Below are 14536 nucleotides of genomic sequence, written 5' to 3'. Positions count from 1 at the left end.
TGACGGGTAGACAGACAGACAGGCAGACGGAATGACGGGCAGGCAGGCAGACAGGGAAACAGGCAGAAAGGCAGGTGGACACAGACAGACAGGCAGACACGCATTGCCGTCGCAGCCTCTTCATCGTGGCAGCACGGCGTCAGTCTTTTCCATCCTCTTCCTCCTCCTCCTCTTCCTCCTCCTCCTCAAAGACCACTCCAGGCCCCTCCCCTGCAAACACAGTAGCCATGACAACGTGTCCTACTGAGCTATCACCATGACAACACACCTCAGCTGAGACGAGGCGGAAAGACCCGTCTGGGCTGTTGGACCGGAAGGTTCTCTTTAACGTCTGAGAATGGCTCCTACCGTTCCACCGCTCTGGAGGGGCGTAACCTGGCGAGCGGTCCTGCGTGTCATCAGACGGGGACGGGGAGGCGGGCCGGGAGTCTGTATCGCTCAGCTGATTGGTGTGAGTGGGCGAGTCGTCCGATTGGAGGATGCTGACCTCTGTGACCTCTGTGACATCTGGACACCGCTCCTCCCTCTCTCTGCTGGCCAGCTCTACACACACACACACACACACACACACAAGTGTGGGGACTTCATTACTCACCTTCTATTGAAAGCACACCAGTGAGCAACGGTAGCTTAGAGTTACTGAGTTACAGAGCTCCATGTTGTGTTGACCACTGGAGTACGTACAGTCTAAAGCAGCACAGCGTGCTATAATAACCAGCAGTGTGGTGTACTGCACTACACTGCATTTGTAGTCCAGCACAGCACAGTTGTAGTCCAGCACAGAACAGTTGTAGTCCAGCACAGCACAGTTGTAGTCCAGCACAGCACATTTGTAGTCCAGCACAGCACAGTTGTGTTCCCGTCCAGTGCAGTGGTCGTACCTTGTACAGAGAGCTCCTTCCAGCGCTCCTTGTTGTTGTGGATGACCTCAGACAGCAGGAGGCGCACGTGGCGGAGGTCAATGGCTGCCAGCGAGTAGTCGGAGGTCACCTGATCAGGACCACACCCCCGTCCACTGTGTCTCTGGACCGACTCCACCGTCACAGAGCCGCTGCATGTCAGGCTGAAACAACCAATAGAATCGCTGCCTGTCAGGCTGAAACAACCAATAGAATCGCTGCCTGTCAGGCTGATACAACCAATAGAATCGATGCCTGTCGGGCTGAAACAACCAATAGAATCGCTGCCTGTCAGGCTGAAACAACCAATAGAATCGCTGCCTGTCAGGCTGAAACAACCAATAGAATCACTGCCTGTCAGGCTGAAACAACCAATAGAATCGCTGCCTGTCAGGCTGAAACAACCAATAGAATCACTGCCTGTCAGGCTGAAACAACCAATAGAATCGCTGCGTGTCAGGTTGGGAGGAGCAGCGGTTTGGGAAGTGAGTCCAGCGCGTGATGAGGGTGTGTGTTTACCTGGACCTGCAGGGACCAGAGTCCTGAGACTTGACCGCTTCCTCTATGAGAGGAGACATTATCTTCTCAGTGGTGTCCACCAGGACTGAGAAGGTGGGCTCCACGATGAAGTCTATGAAGCCTGAGGACGGATGGAGCCACGGATGAAGGGATGGATGGAGGGAAGGAAATACCTTAAATTGTAAATAATTCTGTTTTTCTGAGTTCTATCTGACTATCTCTCTATTGTCCACTGGATGGCAGTGTTCAGCTGGCTCCTCTGAAGCATGACCCGATGCAGAGACACCGAACAGTTAGAGGCAGACTGGGAGAGGGGTAGGAATACAGGTGTGTGTGATCGAGGCAGGGGCACAGGTGTGTGTTCTATCGAGGCAGGTGGTCCTCACCGATCTGTGATTGGGCGATCATGGTGGCCTTGCGGTCACACAGAGGAGAGAAGGGCAGGCCTAGCTCCGCCTCTTTGTCGCCCTGCAGACCACAGAGGTTACAGCACAGACAGGACACGCTTGAGTCTGCACATGTATGTATGTGTGTGTGAGCGTGCATGAGTGTGTGTGTGTGTCTACGTCGGTTTGCGTGTGTGTTTGCGTGTGTCTGAACGTGTATGTGTGTGTATGTGTCTGTATGTGTGTCTGTGTGTGTATGTGTCTGTATGTGTGTGTCTGTGTGTATGCATGTGTGTGTGTGTGTGTGTCTGTGTGTATGCATGTGTGTCTGTGTGTATGAATGTGTGAGTGTGTGTGTGTGTGTGTGTACCTGTCTGAAGAACTCCTCCATGAGGCTGTGCGTCCAGCGGTAGTGCAGGGGCCAGGCCTTGGCTGGGTGGCTGATGTCTGCAGCGTGCAGCATCAGGGACAGAGCTTTGCCCTTGTCCACACTAAAACACACACACACACACTCTCAGGTCCGGCTTAGAGGGTGGCACTAGGATCAGAGGTGGGTGGTCAGAGGGTTCAGAGGTCAGGGGTGGTTGTCCAAGGGTTATGGCTAGGTGTCAAAGTGTAGGGGTCAGGGGTCACCTGCCTACCAGTGTGGCTGCTGCAGCAGGTTCCTCATGGTTTTGATCTGCTGGAAGTGGCAGGACATGTCTGTACTCATCACCATCTCCACCACCAGCGCCCTCAGTTCCCTGCACACACACACACACACACACACATAAACAATGTGTGTGATGCATAAGCGTGCGTGCGCGTGTGTGTGGGATGCATCCGTGTGTGTCCTGACCTCCAGTCGTCCTTGCTGAGGTTGACCAGGATGTTCATGTCGTCCTCCTGCAGAAGCCTGTAGGCGGCGCTCACGTGGTGGTTCTCCAGCACCGAGCGGTCGTTATACAGGATGGCCACCTCAGACCTGCAGGGATACACCACAGTGTGTGTGTGTGTGTGTGTGTGTGTGTGTGTGTGTGTGTGTGTGTGTGTGTGTGTGGAAGACTGACCTGGTCTGGATGTGGAAGTTGTTGGTGGTTCCTGTGTGTTCAAAGTCATGGATGGCCGCAGCAAACACCATGGCCAGGATCTCCAGCTCAGTCAGCCAGTGCTGCACCACGACACACACACATACACACACACACCCCAAACACACGCACACACACACACAAATACACTCACACACAAAGAGCAAAAAAAGAAGAAGACTGTTCACAGTGACCGTGTGTGTGTGTGTGTGCATGTGTGACTCACCATGACCCCAGTGTGCAGCATCAGGTAGTGAGCTGTCTGAGTGTGCGTGTGTGTGCGTGTGTGTGCGTGCGTGACTCACCATGACCCCAGTGTGCAGCATCAGGTAGTGAGCTGTCTGAGTGTGCGTGTGTGTGCGTGTGTGTGCGTGCGTGACTCACCATGACCCCAGTGTGCAGCATCAGGTAGTGAGCTGTCTGAGTGACGTCGGCCGCATGCACCAGGTTGTGGTAGGGGTTCCTGTGCTTGCTGTAGCCCACCTCCAGAGCCTCCACGAAGGACACCAGGGAAGACACAGGGATCTGGAGGGGAGGGAGGGGAGGAAGGGGAGGAGGACATAGTGGACGAAGGGGCAGAGAGGAAGACGAGGGCGTGAACATGAGTGAGCAAACGAGGAGGAGTACAAAAGGGAAGATGAGGATGGCAGAAGGGGGGAAGGGGAGGAAGAGGAGCGGGAAGAGAGGGATGGAGGGTGAACCTTTGGAAGTAATAGTTGGAGGCTTGCTGGGGCTCTGAGAGCTCCAGTTTCCCTGATGTGCCGGCTGAACACAGAGAACAGCAGGTAGCTGGAGACACATCCTGATGTGCCGGCTGAACACAGAGAACAGCAGGTAGCTGGAGACACATCCTGATTTGCCGGCTGAACACAGAGAACAGCAGGTAGCTGGAGACACATCCTGATGTGCCGGCTGAACACAGAGAACAGCAGGTAGCTGTTGAGACACATCCTGATTTGCCGGCTGAACACAGAGAACAGCAGGTAGCTGGAGACACATCCTGATTTGCCGGCTGAACACAGAGAACAGCAGGTAGCTGGAGACACATCCTGATGTGCCGGCTGAACACAGAGAACATTCTGATCTTGTAATCACACTAAGAGCTACTTCCCCTGGCCAAATATGGGCATTGTGCGTCAATCTAATTCAAATGCCGATACAGAGATGCTCAGATTGTGTCTGTCTGTAGGGGACAGAAGTATCCACAAGGATAACAGTGATCAATATACAAACAGAGAGAGCGAGAGAGAGAGAGAGAGAGACAGAGAGAGAGACAGAGAGAGGGAGAGAGAGACAGACAGACAGAGAGAGAGGGAGAGGGAGAGAGAGAGGGAGAAACAGAGAGAGAGAGAGAGAGAGAGAGAGAGAGAGAGAGAGAGAGAGAGAGAGAGAGAGAGAGATAAGGAGAGAGAGAGAGAGAGAGCGATAAGGAGAGAGAGAGAGACACAGAGAGGGAAAGAGAGAGAGAGAGAGAGAGAGAGAGAGAGAGAGAGAGAGAGAGAGAGAGAGAGAGAGAGCGATAAGGAGAGAGAGAGAGACACAGAGAGAGAAAGAGAGAGAGAGAGAGAGAGAGAGAGAGAGAGAGAGAGAGAGAGAGAGCGATAAGGAGAGAGGGACAGACCCTGAAGCGAGTGATGAGGTCATAGCGTGTCAGCAGCTCGTAGACCAGGAACTTGAGTGCGTGTTCACCGGAGGCCTCGTGCAGAGCAAACACGTCGAAGGTCCACCTGTCAACATCCTGCAGGTGCACAACAATGACACATGTGGCAACAAGCACACCTCGAGGATGTGAGGTCTCTGTTTGACTGATGTCTGCAGGCCAATATTCATTTCCATTTCATTATACTTCATTACTGCCTGAAGGCTCAATTTGAGAAGTGTGTGTGCAGTATGCAGTATGTGTGGGGGGTAGGGTGGTGTGGGGGGGGTGTATGAGCGTGGTGTGTGTATGCGTCCAACATCCCAAGCACAACCACTACCAGCTACGCCAACAAAAAGCTAGAAATCGCGGTGTGTGAGTGTGTGTGTGCATGTGGTGTGTGTGAGTGTGTATGTGTGTGCAGTGTGTGTATGTATGTGGTGTGTGTGTGAGTGTGTGTGTGTGTATGTGTGTGCAGTGTGTGTATGCATGTGGTGTGTGTGTGAGTGTGTATGTGTGTGCAGTGTGTGTATACATGTGGTGTGTGTGTGAGTGTGTGTGTGTGTATGTGTGTGCAGTGTGTATATACATGTGGTATGTGTGTGCAGTGTGTGTATGCATGTGGTGTGTGTGAGTGTGTGAGTGTGTATGTGTGTGCAGTGTGTATATACATGTGGTGTGTGTGTGTATGTGTGTGCAGTGTGTGTATGCATGTGGTGTGTGTGTGAGTGTGTGAGTGTGTATGTGTGTGCAGTGTGTATATACATGTGGTGTGTGTGTGTGTGTGTGTGTGTGTATGTGTGTGCAGTGTGTGTATGCATGTGGCGTGTGTGTGTGTATGTGTGTGCAGTGTGTGTATACATGTGGTGTGTGTGTGTGTGAGTGTGTGTGTGTGTGTGTGCAGTGTGTGTATGCATGGGGTGTGTGTGTGAGTGTGTGTGTGTGTATGTGTGTGCAGTGTGTGTATACATGTGGTGTGTGTGTGTGTGTGAGTGTGTACCTTCAGTGCAGCCAGAGCAGCAGGAGGGTATGTCAGTCCTGTCATGTTAGATGTCCGTCTGTACATCCTGGTGACATCATCACAGTGGGACAGGATGTAAGCACTGACATCATCACAGTGGGACAGGAAGTAAGCACTGACATCATCACATTGGGACAGGATATAAGCACTGACATCATCACAGTGGGACAGGATGTAAGCACTGACATCATCACAGTGCAACAAGATATAAGGACTTCATGTACAACTGTACTTACTTCTCTGTCTAGTCATGCTCTTTTGTTAACTGGTCTTCACCCACCATTGGTGCTGTCAACCAATCAAATTGAGTCTGTTCTAGCCTCTAATCCAAATACTTTCGTCGAGCCTGCTCTATGAAGAGAGGAGAAGGGGAGGAGGGAGAGAGAGGAGAGGGAGAGGAAGGAGGGGAGAGAGAGGGGGAGGAGGGAGAGGGAGGAGAGGGAGAGGAAGGAGGGAGAGAGAGAGAGGGAGGGAGAGAGAGAGAGGGGGAAGGAAGAGGGAGAGAGAGGGGGAGAGAGAAGGGAGAGAGGGGGAGGGAGGAGGGAGAGAGAGGGGGAGGGAGGAGGGAGAGAGAGGGGGAGGGGGGAGGGAGGACAGTGAAGAGGAGAGCAGTCGGTATCTGGGGCCCGGCCGTTTGGCAGCAGCAACCGAACGAAGATTGACAAGAGCCAAGCTTCCTATACTTCCCTCCTCTCCTCCTCTCCTCTTCTCTCCTCTTCTCCTCCTCTTCTCTCCTATCTTCTTCTCTCTCCTCTCCTCTCCTCCTCTCCTTTTCTCTCCTCTCCTCTTCTACCTCCTCTCCTCTTCTACCTCCTCTCCTCTCCTTTTCTCTCCTCTCCTACCTCCTCTCCTCTTCTCTTTACTCTCCTCCTCTTCCTACTCCTCTCCTCCTCTTCCTACTCCTCTCCTCCTCTTCCTACTCCTCTCCTCCTCTTCCTACTCCTCTCCTCCTCTTCCTACTCCTCTCCTCTCTAATGTAATGTTCATTCCTCCCTATGCTCTAACATACGGTCTGAACACAGACTGTTACGAAACAACAGGTGTGTGTGACAAGCTGGAACAGTTGCCATGGTAATTAGAGAGCCACCAGATCTCTGGATGGAGGCTGAATATCACATTTCGGAAATCATTTTTCAGGATCCCAGTGGCAAGTCAAAGGTGTTTGGCTGTTCAACGATGGACAGTTTTGGGGAAGATGGACAGGCAACCTCCCCTCTCTCTCCCCAGCCTACGTTTTCCCAGGTACCTCTCTCTCCCTGCCTATGTTTCCCAGGTACCTCTCTCTCCCTGCCTACGTTTCCCAAGTACCTCTCTCTCCCATGCCTAAGTTTCCCAGGTACCTCTCTCTCCCTGCCTACGTTTCCCAGGTACCTCTCTCTCCCTGCCTACGTTTCCCAGGTACCTCTCTACGAAGGATCCCAGCCTGCACGGCGTGGACGATGGAGCGAAAACCTCGGCTTCTCCTCCGGGCGCCGCCGGACCACACCCATCTTCCGGGTGAAGGGTGGAAGCCAAGCCAATCGCGGACTTCGGGATGGCACGGAGTCCGCCTGAATGTCGCTGAGTTCATCCTCTGTGTCCAGGAGACGCCTAGGGGATGAGACACCGAATGTCAATCACAGGCAGCGCCGTGGCGACAGCCAATGAGGGCAGCTAACTGGCCAAGCAGACTTGACCGCCTGTAACTGACTGGCAGGCTAACTGCCTGGACATTTGAGTGACTGATTGACAGGCTGGCTGGCTGTTCCCTCCTCCCAGTGAGTCATACTGCTGCTACACATAAACCAGACAGTTAGGCACAGAGAAATAAACAACTTCTTCCACAGCGGAATCGAAACAGGAGAGAGAAGGAGGGGGGACAGAGAGAGACAATGAGACAGAGAGAGAGGCAAAGCTAGAGAGAGAGAGAGAGAGAGAGAGAGAGAGAGAGAGAGAGAGAGAGAGAGAGGAGAGAGAGGCAAAGCTAGAGAGAGAGAGAGAGAGAGAGAGAAAGAGAGAGAGAGAGAGAGAGAGAGAGAGAGGCAAAGCTAGAGAGAGAGAGAGAGAGAGGAGAGAGAGAGGAGAGGAGAGAGAGAGAGAGAGAGAGAAGAGGAGAGAGAGAGAGAGAGACGAGGCTAGAGAGAGGAGAGAGAGACAGTTCTCTAGAGGGAGGAACTGTGAACCATTGTAATACGGACGTCAAATGACATCCCTGATGCGATTGTAGAATGTAAACCCATTAAGTTAGATCCTAAGTGAGGGAAATGACCCGACGCTGAGCCCCCGACATCCCTCCCCTGCGACGGAGGAGGAGGGGGAGGAAGGGAAAGCTGTCCACCGTGAAAATGAAGCTGTGATGAGGAAACACAATTATATACCTATATGATCGAATCCCAGGGCTTCTCCTTGTTTCTTTCTCTCCCTCTCTCCCCCTCTCCCTCTCTCACACACACACACACACACCACACATGCATGCCTGGCAAGATGGATGAACTGTTTTTACCCCTCAGGATGTCTTGGTAATGAGGAGTGAGAGAGACCGACGGGCGAGCACACACACACACCACGCGCGCGCACACACACATTGGGCATGCACACAATGGAACAACTTTGATCTGCAGGCACAAAGTGAAAGTCATTTCCTTTTAACTCTCAAGTGTTCAACTCTGTCTTTAGGAACTCACGCTGTCAAGACACAGCAGCAAAGCTAAGCCAAGCTGGTCTGTGCAGATATGTGAGAGTGTGTGTTTGTGTGTGTTTGTGGTGCATGTATGTGTGTGGTGCATGTGTGTGATCTCAACTATAATGGCCCAAAGGCAGACAGACAGAGAGACAGACAGAGAGATAGACCGAGAGACAGACAGAGAGACAGGCAGGCAGTACCTACCTGGTCTCATCTATGTAGACTGCCTCTAGAACAGAGGCAGCATGCTCTATGTTCCTCCTCAGATCCAGAACATTCACCTCTCCCTTGTCCAGCTGTTTCACCAGACACCGCAACCTAAACACAAACACACCACACACAACAGGAACAGAGAGCATCCGTTAGATTAGAGTCTGTATGTATGTGTGTGTGTGTGTGTGTGTGCTTGTGTGTAGCTGTGAGTGAATGTGTGGGTTTTCATTTACGAATATTGATAGGTTCACACTAACACACACACACACACACACTCACACACCAAACAAACAGTCATGGATGTTTGCTGTGAGGCCAGGGGAGCAAATCTCATTTCATTAGCTTCCATCTGATACCATATCAGTTCCTCACATCATAACCTGTAGAATCTAAACTAAAAAGCATAGCTCTGTGAAAGTATGTGAGTATGTGTGTGTGTGTGTGTGTGTGTGGTGGTCGCCGACCAACAGCTCTCCTCACTTGGCTGTGCTTGTCCCAGGGTCCGGGAGATGGAAGCCACGAACAAAGCGAGTGCTTGCCAGTGAGTATTTTGCGTGTGTGGCCGCGCAAGTGCATGCGAGCCGGCCCCCTGTCGATCGCCGCGAGAGACAAGAGCGAAGCCCTGCCCCCTCTCACTCTCTGCCGCAGAGTAAAGGTCAGGTGATGTCACGCTGCGGCGCACAGAGACAGGAGATGGAGCTGAGCCCAGGCCCCTCCGCAGCCACGGCGACTCACCGCCGGACTCACAGCACCACCCTGCAGACTCACACGGCACGATGCTGGGGCCCGGAATTCAAGAGCCTGCTGCCCGGAGTTCTGGGAGCCGTTGTTCGTCACGAGGGAGGGAGGGGGGGGGGGGTTTTCGATGACATTAGGGGCCTGGTCGTGTGACGTCATTGGACGGGCACGCTTCTCAACACCCACTTGATCTCAAGTCTGCTATTGTGTGGCGTGTCCTCGTCAACTATTCAAACAACCTCCCTTTTCTGTCTCCTGTTGTCCAATAGCTGTTGGACAACAGTAATGTTCCCCTCTCCATGTTCTCCAATAGCGTTTCTTCCCCTCTCCCCTGTTGTCCAATGGTATTCTTCCTAGCTCCCGCAAATAACCTACCTCCTCTGTCACCCCAGGTTGTCCGAATGCATAAATACAAGTCAACTGTGGCTCCCAAAACAGACCGAGGTGATCTGTGACGAGTGTCTCTCCTGTGTCAAACAGGCCGGGACAGATCCAGAGCAGCCCTCTTACTGGGAGGTCCCTCCTCCCAGCAGGGCCTGCAGACCAAGGGGGTCCAGAGGGCCAGGGAGGTAGCAGGATGGGCGAGAAAGAGAGGGGGGAAGCAGGGGAGAGAGAGAGAGACGGGGGGAGGAGAGAGAGAGAGAGAGAGGAGAGAGAGAGGGAGAGAGAGAGAGAGAGAGAGAGAGAGAGAGAGGAGAGAGAGAGAGAGAGAGAGAGAGGGAGAGAGAGGGAACGACAGAATGAGAAACAGTGTAGAGAGAGGGGAGGATAGGAGGGAGAGGGGGGGGGGGGGCAGGGAGAGAGAAAGGGAATGAGAGAATGACAAACGGCCTAGAGAGAGGGAAGGAGAAGGGGTGCGAGGACGGAAAAGAGATGGAGAGACGCTTGCGCAAAGAGAGAGGGGAGAGAGAGAGCAGACGAGAGAGTGCAGAAGGAGGAGAGAGCAGAAGGAGACATGAAGCCAAAGCTGCCTGGCTTGAGCTGCATCCCACGGAAAGAAATAGGAGATTTGTAGGCTAACTACTACTGATCCAGCTCGCACTCACACACACAGACAACACGTGTATACACACACACACACACATAACAACCTGTATTCCACTCAGTGCAGGGGGGGGGTAAAGCAGCGCGTGAGCGAGCAGGCTGGTCAGAAGGAGATCTAAACATGGGGTTCAAGCGCCCTATAGGACCAGAGCTCTTCTCAACCTCACAGGGTGACATTGATGCTCCACAGCTGGCATGTGGGTGCTGAAGTTCACACACACAACTGGTCATCTGTCTGTCTGACTGTCTGTCTGTGTGTGTTTCTGTCTGTCTGCCTTACTATTGTCTATCTGTCTGTCTGTCTTTTTGTCTGTCTGACTGGACTGACTCACTGTCGGCCTTTCTATTGTCTGTGTGTGTCTGTCCGTCTTTTTGTCTTACTGTCTGTTTGTCTATCTGTCTGTCTGTGTGTCTGTCTTACTGTTTGTCTTTGTGTGTTTCTGTCTGTCTGCCTTACTATTGTTTGTCTGTCTGTCTTACTGTCTTACTGTTCTGTCTGTCTGTCTGTCTGGTCTGTCTGTCTGTCTGTCTGTCTGTCTGTCTGTCTGTCTGTCTGTCTGTCTGTCTGTCCTGTCTGTCTGTCTGTCTGTCTGCCTGCCTGCCTTACTGTCTGTCTGTCTGATTTGTGGCTGTCTGGCCATGGTTATGCTTTAATGAAATACATTGTGCGTAAAATACACAAACACACTAACCCTCTCTGCATGCATAGCCCGACCAACTCTGTCCTCCAACTCTGTCCTCCAAATCTGTCCTCCAACTCTGTCCTCCAACTCTGTCCTCCAACTCTGTCCTCCAAGTCTGTGGTGTCCATGCATGTAGCTAGTTTCAGCATCACCAATCTATCCCGGTGATGGTCCACATTTCAGGAGGTGCAGCGCATTCTGCAAGACCCCACCCAGTCGCCTCACCACAGCTCTCTGGAGCTACCGTAAACACAGCTGTTTACAGCCCATCTGGGGAACAGAGACAGGAAAGGACCTGTCGCGCACAGACAAGCGCCGCCGATTCAAACGATCCCACAGCTTTAACGACACACAAACACACCCGACAGCTGTTCCTGGTTCCCCAATCTGAAAAGCACGTGCCTCATGCGCCCAGACGGAAAACGAGTCAAGCACGATCTCTCTCTCTCTCTCCTCCTGAGGTTCTCCCTTCCTTAGAGGGAAATCTCTCTCTCTCCTCGGAGTTCTAATCTCCAGCTTCATCAGCTCTCGAAAGGCCTCACGTCAAAACAGGGGAATTAGAATGGAACGGCTGATGTCGTTTCACGCTTTTTCGAACCGAGAGGGATCTCAGAGGCAGCCAAGGATAACATCCCGTGCTCCCAGAGGTGCGTGTCAGATCGCGCCCTGGAAGGCAGCGGTTGTTATGGTCTGGGAGTCTGGTCGGACTCTCTCCATTGTGGTCCTCTTGGCCCGCTCTCCACTCCTGACCCCCCTGACCCGTCCCACCAGTGCATTGTGGGAGGCCAGTTCTAAAAGTGTGTTCCAAGCTGGGAATGGTGTGTGTGTGTGTGTGTCAGCTGAGTTATGGTTTTGGCCCGCAGAGCCGTGACCCCCTGCTGATGTCATCTCGCTCTGCTGTGCATCCTGGGATATGCTCAACTGTAAACAACGGATCGGAGATATGGTACAAAGAGAGTCTTCACGAGTCTTCCTGCCAAAGAACGACTTCCCATGAACCCCCAGAGGAACAGCCCAGGGTGTTGGGTGATCGCTGGGTGGGGAAGGGGGGGGGATAGTGAGAGAGGGACTTAGGCTAAATGCCTGCTGACAGTACTAATAGTCGTAACCATCAAACTCTGAAGTGTGGCGTAACAACACACAGAACCGTGCCCGACCTGGTCATTCTTCCAGGTCATCAGAACTTCGGTACAATAAAAATTACGGTTCCGGCAATCAGAAAGAAGCACAGGAAAGAACAGGGAACTCGGAACTCGGACCCAAAGGACTGGAAGGGTTACAGAGGAACGGTGTGGATCCTGGGGTTAGGGTTATGGGGAGTGTGGACAACTCTTTCCCGTCCCGTCAGTCAGACAGCACGTCCAGAGCTGAGAGGGAGCCAGAAGTGTTTGGCCAGGGCAGCGGGGGTGGAGGAGGGGGGGGAGCAGGCCGAGGGAACCGCGGGGAGGAGAGAGAGGACGGGAGGCTGCTTGGGAGGGCAGAGGGTCTGGGGGGGGGGGAGGGCTGGGGGTCTGGGGGGCAGGGCTGGGAGGTAAGGGGGTGAGGGCTAGGAGGTAAGGGGGTGAGGGCTAGGAGGTAAGGGGGTGAGGGCTGGGAGGTAAGGGGGTGAGGGCTGGGAGGTAAGGGGGTGAGGGCTAGGAGGTAAGGGGGTGAGGGCTAGGAGGTAAGGGGGTGAGGGCTAGGAGGTAAGGTGGTGGGCTAGGAGGTAAGGGGGTGGGCTAGGAGGTGAGGGGGGTGAGAGCTAGGAGGTAAGGGGGTGAGGAGTAGGAGGTAAGGGGGTGAGAGCTAGGAGGTAAGGGGGGGTGAGGATTAGGAGGTAAGGGGGTGAGGGCTAGGAGGTAAGGGGGTGGGCTAGGAGGTAAGGAGGTGGGGGCTAGGAGGTAAGGGGGGTGAGGGCTAGGAGGTGAGGGGGTGGGCTAGGAGGTAAGGAGGTGGGGGCTAGGAGGTAAGGGGGGTGAGGGCTAGGAGGTAAGGGGGTGAGGACTAGAAGGTAAGGGGGTGAGGGCTAGGAGGTTAAGAGGTGGGGGCTAGGAGGTAAGGGGGCTGAGGGCTAGGAGGTAAGGGGGTGAGGACTAGGAGGTAAGGGGGTGAGAGCTAGGAGGTAAGGGGGTGAGGATTAGGAGGTAAGGGGGTGAGAGCTAGGAGGTAAGGGGGTGAGGGCTAAGAGGTAAGGGGGTGAGGGCTAGGAGGTAAGGGGGTGAGAGCTAGGAGGTAAGGGGGTGAGGGCTGGGAGGTAAGGAGGTGGGCTAGGAGGTAACGGGGTGAGGGCTAGGAGGTAAGGGGGGTGAGGGCTAGGAGGTAAGGGGGTGAGGGCTAGGAGGTAAGGGGGTGAGGGCTAGGAGGTAAGGTGGTGGGCTAGGAGGTAAGGGGGTGGGCTAGGAGGTGAGGGGGGTGAGAGCTAGGAGGTAAGGGGGTGAGGACTAGGAGGTAAGGGGGTGAGAGCTAGGAGGTAAGGGGGTGAGGATTAGGAGGTAAGGGGGTGAGAGCTAGGAGGTAAGGGGGTGAAGGCTAAGAGGTAAGGGGGTGAGGGCTAGGAGGTAAGGTGGTGAGAGCTAGGAGGTAAGGGGGTGAGGGCTAGGAGGTAAGGGGGTGAGGGCTGGGAGGTAAGGAGGTGGGCTAGGAGGTAAGGGGGTGAGGGCTAGGAGGTAAGGGGGTGGGCTAGGAGGTAAGGAGGTGGGGGCTAGGAGGTAAGGGGGGTGAGGGCTAGGAGGTAAGGGGGTGAGGACTAGAAGGTAAGGGGGTGAGGGCTAGGAGGTAAAGAGGTGGGGGCTAGGAGGTAAGGGGGTGAGGACTAGGAGGTAAGGGGGTGAGAGCTAGGAGGTAAGGGGGTGAGGGCTAGGAGGTAAGGGGGGTGAGGGCTAGGAGGTAAGGGGGTGAGGGCTAGGAGGTAAGGGGGTGAGGGCTAGGAGGTGGGGGGTGAGGGCTAGGAGGTAAGGGGGTGAGGGCTAGGAGGTAAGGGGGTGAGGATTAGGAGGTAAGGGGGTGAGGGCTAGGAGGTAAGGGGGGTGAGGGCTAGGAGAAAAGGGGGGAGGGGTAGGAGGTGAGGGGGTGAGGGCTAGGAGGTAAGGGGGTGAGGGCTAGGAGGTAAGGGGTGAGGATTAGGAGGTAAGGGGGTGAGGGCTAGGAGGTAAGGGGGGTGAGGGCTAGGAGGTAAGGGGGTGAGGGCTAGGAGGTAAGGGGGTGAGGGCTAGGAGGTAAGGGGGGTGAGGGCTAGGAGGTAAGGGGGTGAGGGCTAGGAGGTAAGGGAGTGAGGGCTAGGAGGTAAGGGGGTGAGGGCTAGGAGGTAAGGGAGTGAGGGCTGGGAGGTAAGGAGGTGGGCTAGGAGGTAAGGGGGTGAGGGCTAGGAGGTAAGGGGGTGAGGGCTAGGAGGTAAGGGGGTGAGGGCTAGGAGGTAAGGGGGTGAGGAGTAGGAGGTAAGGGGGTGAGGGCTAGGAGGTCTGGGTGGGGGTTAGGGTTAGGGTGGGGGTTAAGTGAGGAAAGTTGAAAGGGGATAAGATGTGAGGGTCTTAAGGGGTGGGACGTGAGGGGTGAGCGTTGGGAGAGAAGACGCTGACATTCAGAGGACTTAGAGAGACATTCAGAGAGACCCTCCCTCTCTTGGATGTCTGGAAGCCCTCCCTCTAACTCTCTTTCCTCGACTCTTCTCTGCCCCTCTCTCTGTCTTT

The 14536-nt window shown here is 54.2% G+C and overlaps 1 protein-coding gene across 1 annotated transcript; it reads right to left on the bottom strand.

Moving 5' to 3' along the window:
* Positions 1 to 27: 27 nt before the first annotated feature.
* Positions 28 to 11328, bottom strand: pde1a (phosphodiesterase 1A, calmodulin-dependent). Its single transcript, XM_047046096.1, is given in 17 exon segments — positions 28 to 210; positions 349 to 543; positions 882 to 1063; positions 1419 to 1539; positions 1805 to 1886; positions 2175 to 2295; positions 2446 to 2547; positions 2643 to 2768; positions 2854 to 2954; positions 3256 to 3396; positions 4493 to 4609; positions 5511 to 5577; positions 6934 to 6944; positions 6946 to 6981; positions 6983 to 7121; positions 8398 to 8511; positions 10881 to 11328. Coding segments are annotated over 17 exon segments (1866 nt in total). The 5' UTR covers positions 11021 to 11328; the 3' UTR covers positions 28 to 139.
* Positions 11329 to 14536: the final 3208 nt, after the last annotated feature.

This window comes from Hypomesus transpacificus, chromosome 23 (genome assembly GCF_021917145.1).
Source record: "Hypomesus transpacificus isolate Combined female chromosome 23, fHypTra1, whole genome shotgun sequence".
Classification (NCBI taxonomy): Eukaryota; Metazoa; Chordata; class Actinopteri; order Osmeriformes; family Osmeridae; genus Hypomesus; species Hypomesus transpacificus.
This window is presented reverse-complemented; position numbering and strand designations above follow the sequence as displayed.